Genomic DNA, 8,455 nt, shown 5'->3' with positions numbered 1-8,455 from the left:
CCCTGCCCCATTGTTTCTTGTCGAAGGGACGAATGCATCGACGCGAGGATAACCCTTGTGCGTCTCCCACTGATTCATCAAAAGCTTCAGGATTTTGAAGCATTTTCTAAAACCCTAATAAACCCTGAAAGGGAATCAAGACAAACAAATGTTACTCCACTCAGTAATTTCCCAATCTCCACCACACCCGCAAACCATTTCTCTCCAATCCTCCTCATCTTCCCTCTCTAATTTTATCAATTTCCCATCTGGGTTTCGCAATTCACCCCTAAAAAGGGGTCAATTCAAGCCCATCATCATAAGAAATAGCTCTTCATCATCATCTTTTTCACAGGGCTACAGCTATGGTACAGTGGACTATGAGAAGAAGTCACGAACACCGGTGACATGGAAAGCTATTTACAAGAGGATTTCGATGATGGGTAATCGTGAAAAGGGGTCTACTAGTGTGTTGAATCAGTGGGAGAATGAAGGCAGAACTGTTACCAAGTGGGAGCTTTGTAGGCTTGTGAAGGAATTGAGGAAATATGGTCGTTTCAAGCTTGCTCTTGAGGTATTCGGTGTTTATCTATCAATTTACTTCATGGGTTTCTTGAATTCTATTGTGATTACCTCCTAAAAATTGTGTGTTTTTTTTTTTGGTTTCATTGTTCTGGAATTAACCATTAGTTTGGTCATTTATAGCACCATGAAGCATGGGTTGAAATAGTTTAGTTATTTTAATGTTGGATTTGGTACTTCCTATGTTCCCAAATTGGCAAATTCCCATAATTTGACTTTCGAGGGTCAAATGAGTTCGTTTCTAATTGTTAAATTGATCAATCTTGTTGCGTTTCAAGTTACAATTTGATAACTACGTTAAAGAATCTGAAAAATCTACTAAAATGATGGAATTTCCATGTTAAACAAGAAAAATTATCTGTGTCAATTTGATGAACTTCGAAAAACAAGTGGACTAAAAATGTTCTATAGCAAGTGTTGCAACAGTTGGTATTCTTTGTAGACTTCTGCAAGAATATTAGTATTTAAATTATCTTATTGTAGCTCTCCTATGTCATTTCTGATGAACCACCCGAAATCGTTGCTTTCTTATGTGTTACTGACTGTAGTTTATTCGAAGAAACAGACGCCATTGATGTTAAATGTGGTGTATAATAAAGTATGGAACATCAACATCTTGATTTTGAATTTTCCATCATTTGGCAATCCACAATTAACATGTACTTTACCTTAGAAAGTTAGAATTGTTAACAAAAATTTCCTATCATGAGTGAACTTCTTGTGCTTTCTTGCAGGTTTACGAGTGGATGAAGAACAAACCAGAGAGATTTATCATGGCCCCGAGTGATGCTGCAATTCAATTAGATTTAGTATCCAAAGTAGAAGGTATTTCAGGTGCCGAAGATTACTTTAAAAACCTACCAGATGATCTAATCGACAACCGTGTATATGGAGCCCTCTTGAATGCCTATGTGCATGCTAGAATGAAAGAAAAAGCCGAGTCTTTGTTAGTGGAAATGAAAGAGAAAGAGTATGCTAGCCATGCACTTCCATATAATGTTATGATGACTCTCTACATGAACCTTAAAGATCATGAAAAAGTTGAAGCCTTTATTTCAGAGATGATGCAAAACAACATAGACTTAGATTTATATTCGTACAGTATCTGGATAACTTCTCGTGGGTCTCAAGGATCTGTTGAAAAGGTGGAAGAAGTGTTTGAAAAGATGAAACTTGATGTGTCAGTTAAACCCAACTGGACTACTTATAGTACTCTAGCTACGGTGTATATTAAGCTTGGAGAGCTTGAAAAAGGCGAAGATTGTCTTAAAAAGATTGAAAGCAAGATCACTGGGCGTTATCGCATTCCTTATCATTATCTTTTGAGTCACTATGGTAGCATCGGCAGAAAGGAAGAAGTTCAAAGGATTTGGGGAACTTATAAAACGGTCTTCCCATATATACCGAACATGGGTTATCATGCAGTTATTTCGGCTTTTATCAGGATGGATGAAATTGAAGAATCGGAGATGCTTTATGAGGAGTGGCTTTCAGTCAAGACAACTTACGACGCCAGAATTGGGAATCGATTATTAGGTTGGTATGTTCGAAAAGGGCATTCAGAAAAAACCGAATCTTTTTTCAAAGAAATGTTGGAAAATGGAAAGGCAAATTCTAGTACATGGGAAATCCTTGCTGAAAGTCATATTAAGCACAAGAGGATTCCTGATGCATTGTCTTGCTTTGAGAAAGCACTTTCACATGAAGAATCAAGCTTTTGGAAACCAAAACCAGTTAATATTATATCATTTTACAAGATTTGTGAGCAAGAAAACGATGAACCGAGCAAGGAGGCGTTTTTTGGAATGTTGAAGGAAGCGGGTGTTCTTGAAGATGAATCTTTAATGTCAAAATTACCTTTTCTGAGAGATTCAAATGCTGGAAATGAACTGCCAAAAGTTAAAGAAAGCGAAGATTATGATGATGAAGATGCTGATACACTTCTAAACGAGCTGCAGGTTGGTGTCTGAGGACCCCGAATATCTCCAGAGTTCTGAGTTCTTGACAGCTTGAAGCCTGTTTTTGGAAATATATACAAGATTTCACACAGGTTTCTGATTTTAATGTGGTAAGTTTGTTCTAAAGTAGGTTTTAATTGCTTTAGTTTACAAAGAATGTATTGCGATCCTCATTTTCTGCCGCTGTAGTTGTACATTGCTGTCAAAATCCATATCCGTCTGCAGCTTTGACTTGTACCCTCAATGTATCGCGACTTGTAAAAATTATGCTTTTTGCATTATGGTACAACTTGTAATGCAGCCAAGCATGGTTTATGGGAAGTACCATGTTCTTGGGCTTTCATTAGGTCTCACCATTGAAATGTTCGATGATATGATACAATATATGGTCAAAAGTCAAGATTGTTGACCAGCTTACAGTTTTGGATATTCTTTGACTTTCAGATTGTTCCTTATGCATATATAGTTGTACTGACTGCATGCTAACTACTCCATCATAACCACTCCACCTAGCTAATCTTGTTATGAATTATGATTATGGTTTATATATGCACATCATACAAGTAGCAAATAATTGATATTGAGAAGCTCATTTTGCTTTGAAAATGAGTAATTATGGCCAAAATCAGCCTTCTCAAGGTATATACCCCCTTCATCTATGTTTTCTGTGAGATTCAAACATCCGATCTCTTGGTTCCGATGTTTTTTTCAGTGTTTGAATGGTAGTAATGATCTGTTTCTTGTTGCACCAGTTCTTGATTATCCGATAGCTCAGGTAGAGGGTGGCACCGATAGGGATTATGTGGCTCCACATCCAGTTCCACCACCAGCTGTTGGTTCTCCGGTGAAAGATGGCCAGAACCCTCCTCCTCATGGAACTCAGTCCAGAGGTGATGGGTTCTGGAGGGGATGGTACTCCCTTTCTTTCTCTCCCTCTTCATACAAACCACTACTCATTCCATAACAAATACAATACCTGTTTATCTCTCTCTCTCTCTCTCTCTCTCTCTCTTTATATATATATATATATGTGTGTGTGTGTGTGTGTGTGTGTGTGTCTGTATATGTGTGTATATATGTATGAACTTAGATCTGTTTGATGGCAGTTGTGCTGGCATGTGTTGCTGTTGCCTCTTGGATATATGCTTCTAAGTACATGGAGATGGTGGCCTCCATATGTATCATATCTGTCTTAATTACTTTAATACTGGTTGTTGTATCAGTCATTGTTATAAAAATATCACCAAGAAGCCAATATGTTTTCAAACAACTATATAAACTCGTATACGTATGCCCATGCATGTGCAAGGCACGTGCTTCTAAGGGGAAAAAAAAGGGGGGGGGGGAGGATGATGTATTAAATGACCAAAGTATCCCTATTAGAAAATGACTTGTGTTTTGCGTATACTTAGAAATACGTATAAAGGATAGTTTTGTATAGTATTTTATAAATATATTGAGATTTCTGGTGTGAAACTTGCATATAAATATGCATATGGTGATTATTGGTTCATATGACTCATGTTTGTGTGTTTGGATTTGATGTTAACTCATGTACATAAACGAATAAGATCTTTATGCAGTTTGTATGGAAATTCTATATGGTGGTTGGTTTTTTCAGAATTATTTTCACAAGATATGATAGCTCAAAAACTTGTGTAACAAACCATATTCTAGTAATATTTTGAGCAAGGGTTTTTAACGGCAATTCCCAAACTGGCCCACACTGTCACATTCCAAAAACATCATGTAAAAGACAAATCGGATATCCAATGGCTTGTTAGATGGCTGGTTTAATAGGCATTGCCCATAAAAAGCTTAATCTGAAATGAATTTGACTTTCAAACTGTAACTCTCATTAATTGAACACTTGCCATGTTGGGTAAGCTTAACACCACGGAGCCAACAGTGCTTTGCCCTAAAGGCTTTTACCAACCTTAGTAACAACATAAAAAAAATACCAATATATATATGTATCTGAAGGTTTAAACATTCATAAACTGAGCATGGGCGATATGGGCCTTTGCCTAGGGCATCCACAGCCCAAGAGGCATTAGTCCAAGCCCGTTCTCTATATTATCTTTTATCAGTCTTCCCGTTCGATCGATACCTACTGTCTACTGACCTACGACGCTGGACACTCCACAACTCTACCTCAAAATCTTGAAACCGAATAGACCAATAAATCAATAATCAAACACAAGTCGTCTCCATTGATCGCCTTTGTGACCTCCGCCAAATTCATTATCTGAATCCACCATCAATTATGTTGAGTAAGTTTCAAGTTTTAGGGTTTTGACTTTATGCTCGTAGATCAAAATTCTATAAACAAAAAAATTTCTCGTAGATTTCGCAACTCAATCTATCAATGGTTTCGTGGTGGTGAGTGGTGAAAACAGAAAACCAATACAGAAAGTCAGAATTCAGAAACGAATGAAAATCAAAATGGTTTTGGGATGTGATTTGTCAATGATTCACTTCGATTCAAAGGACTCGGCCACTCCTGTGTTTTCCTTCTAATTCTCCTCTTAAATCTTGTCTTTTCTTGAATTTTGCATATTTGATGATTTATAATTTTGCATATTTGGTGAATTTATTCTTGAATCTGATTTGTTTTAGCCATTAGATAATCCGTAATCTCAATAATTCATATTTGGTGAATCTTGAATTCTTGATTATTGAATTTGATATGTGTAATTCCATATTTAGTTAGGGGTGGCAATGAGTCAGGTTGGGTTGAGTTTGGGTTCAACCTATTTATTAAATAGGTTGAAAATTTCAACTCAACCCAACCCAACCCATTTAATTAAATTGGTTGACTAACCCAATCTGTTACTTACATGGGTTGACAATGAATTGACTTGTTTATAATTTTGTTAACCCAACATGTTAAATAAATGGGTTGAACCAGGGTTGACCCATTTCATTTTAAAATTTTAAATAAAAAAGGACTAGACTATTTAATTTTTTTGAATAAACACAACGCAATCACAAATGCAAACAAATTGTTTAATGTTTGAATAAAACACAACCACAATAAATATATTGTTCAAAATAAATTGAAATTTTTTAAATTCTAAATAACTCGACTTCCACTTTCACCAACCCCAAGTTCACTCTCGATATTACTAGCCTCTTGAAGAGTAGGATTGGACTTTGGAGGCGATAATAGAGTAATGGATTAAAAGGTTTTCTTAGGGTTTCATGATGATTAAGAGTAATGAAGGTGTGGACTTTCATCTCGTGACGATAAGATTTTTAATTAAGAACAAAACAAAATTAAAAATTGGATTATAATATTAAGATTAAAATATAATTATATAATATTTTTAATGGGTTGAAAACAAGTTGAAAACATGTCGAAAAATTCAACCAAACCCATTTATTTAAATGGGTTAGGCTTGTAATTCCCCCGTCATGCGTGGTTAAATGGGAGATGCCACAATTGGTTTAAGAAAAATCAACGCATTATATAAAACAGAGCAGTTAATAATTTACCATAATATAATTACATAACTATAAACGGAGATAATAACATGTATCAAAATACAGTCCCAAAATGCAAGTATATCTACATTAATCATCCAAAGTTTAACAAAGGTATGTCCTAATGGGTTATCTTCAACATTGTCATCTCCGTAGTTCATCTCAAAATCTCTGATAAGTCATGTACCTGTCGAGGACAAAGAAAATCTCGGTTGAGCTTAATGCTCAGTGAACAAATAATAATAACTAAACCATGAATATGAGATAACAAGTTCAAAAACAATTTATAACGTTAAGTGATAATCCAAAAGAAAGTTAAAATGCCCCGAAAGCATGTCAAGGGTCCGAAGACCAAACCGCATCATGAGGACGCATTGTTCCCAATGATGATCAGTCTGTTCGGGCATGAGTGAGGAAAGAGGTGCGAGCACAACACAACAATCCTCTCCGTGGATTTAACCACGACCACAATTTATTTTCTGATAACGGTTCTTAGGAACGATCCATATGCCCTCTAATTGACCGGTATCTTATCAAGTCCACTTTTATGGACTATATATAATTGAGGACGTCATGATCATTTTAATCACTCTTAAAAGTTGAGGCGGTGATCTTAAAAAAATGAAGAAGACAATTTACTAAGCGAATTGAGGTAACAATTATATATTCGGTAGCTTTTAGAGTGAGAGTATAAACTTTAGAGTATAAAATTGAGGCGGTGATCTTAAAAATTTGAAGAAGACCATTACATGAGATTTACTCTCATGATATATGTATGTATGTTTGTGTGTACATACATATATATATATATATATATATATATATATAGACTTGGAATCATGTGAGACCAAGGGTTTTTTATGAGACCCGTAAGACCAATTATCAACCGTTGGGTTAGATCTACAATCTGAACATTCATAATCACAAAATTGCCACGAGATTTCTCAATAATCACAAAATTGTCACCGTGCAACTTTAGATCATTAGCTTATAAAGTTGATCAATGAACATAAATTGATCTTACGGGTCTCACGAAAAACCTTTGGTCTCACGTGAACCCAACCCTATATATATATCATTTCTTTTCTCTCTCTCTCTCTCTCTCTCTCTCTCTCTCTCTCTATATATATATATATATATAGTTTACTATTTGGTGGTTTTGACTCTTCAAGTCTAAATTCTCAACTTTATACCCTACTAGGTATAAGCTCAACTTTTGTTACGAAACTAGTTCAAGGTACAAGTTGGTTATCTACCCAGAGTTCACTTAACCCAATTGTACGAGTTAACAGAACACGAGTATTATAAGACGGATTGACCCATTTTTTTTAATAGGATGAAAATCTCAACCCAACCTGCTAATTCTGAGTTAGGTTGGAGTTGGGTTTACGGGTTGGGTCATTTTTGTCACCCATATATTTAGTGATTGTTTGCCTGTTTGGTTATTGGAAGTTTGAACAATTTGGTTTGATCAAATACGTTTCCTAGATCACAACCTTCCAAGGCTCAAAATAGAAAAAGAAAGGAAAAAAACAAGGTTTTAGCAAACGTTGACTACGATAGATTAATTGGACATTTTGCTTCATGAAGTAAATAACGACATCGTTTTAGACGAACAGGTAATCTTATATTTGTTTTGTTGTTCGGTGTTTTGGTTTAATGTCTCCCATTGTAACTTTTTTTTTTCAATAATAAGCGACATGAAGACAAGCCGCACAGCTTCACTAGATTCCAAAACCCCTTAAGAATTCGTATCTTCTTGAGTTCTTGGTTCATTGAAGTATGAACATCTTTTTGACTCTCCACCCAAGACATTCAAAACCATTGGACCGACCCTGCATAAATCATAACGCAACAAAACTCTATGATTAATATGTTGTCGGTACATTTAACTTTATTTAAGATAGTTATTGTTGGAAGATGCTTTGTATGTGATGTTCACCCATCAAATTCACATGGCATCCTTGCTTTTCAACACTAGATTTTTTGGTACATAAGAAAACAACAATACAACCTACATTTCCATTTTCATGCCAAACCCTCTTTATTACAAAGTACAAATTCTATTCCCCTACCATTTGTTATCAATGTTTTTTTGATAATAAATAATCGTACATAAGAGAATAATTAATTGTACTTGATCTACAATCAAAACGCCAAACTGATTATTGTTTGGGATTAATTAGAAGAGGCGTTTTTAGAGCATCATTGGAATAGGGGTGGGAACTGATAGAGGGTAGGGTTAGTAATTTGGCACATAATTTACCTTGGTCATAAAATAGATTCGGGGTGGTTGTTTTTTTTCCTACTTGCTTTGGTTTTTATGGTGTCGTTTACTTCTAATTAGCTTTACGGGTCGTTTACCGGGTAAAATTCTCGGTCTGTGTCATGCAGGGATGGACCCATAATTCTTTTTTCAAAAGGTCTCATCGTTTGACTATAAGAAACAG

The 8,455-nt window shown here is 35.5% G+C and overlaps 2 protein-coding genes across 2 annotated transcripts; both read left to right on the top strand.

Moving 5' to 3' along the window:
* The first annotated feature begins 26 nt into the window (after positions 1–26).
* Positions 27–2,796, top strand: LOC112519303 (pentatricopeptide repeat-containing protein At1g02150-like). The gene is made up of 2 exons (XM_025127355.1): positions 27–553; positions 1,296–2,796. The coding sequence occupies exons 1-2, from the start codon at positions 149–151 to the stop codon at positions 2,529–2,531; spliced, it is 1,641 nt and encodes a 546-aa protein (XP_024983123.1). The 5' UTR covers positions 27–148; the 3' UTR covers positions 2,532–2,796.
* Positions 2,797–3,077: 281 nt separating this feature from the next.
* LOC112519854 (cysteine-rich and transmembrane domain-containing protein WIH2-like) lies at positions 3,078–4,099 on the top strand. Its single transcript, XM_025128163.1, has 3 exons — positions 3,078–3,158; positions 3,272–3,431; positions 3,626–4,099. Exons 1-3 carry the CDS (start codon positions 3,125–3,127, stop codon positions 3,669–3,671), a joined length of 240 nt encoding a protein of 79 aa, XP_024983931.1. The 5' UTR covers positions 3,078–3,124; the 3' UTR covers positions 3,672–4,099.
* Positions 4,100–8,455: the final 4,356 nt, after the last annotated feature.

This window comes from Cynara cardunculus (assembly GCF_001531365.2).
Source record: "Cynara cardunculus var. scolymus isolate 2C chromosome LG 10, CcrdV1, whole genome shotgun sequence".
NCBI classification, from domain to species: Eukaryota; Viridiplantae; Streptophyta; class Magnoliopsida; order Asterales; family Asteraceae; genus Cynara; species Cynara cardunculus.
Note: the sequence above shows the minus strand (reverse complement) of the source record. Positions and strands in the feature narration are given on the sequence as shown.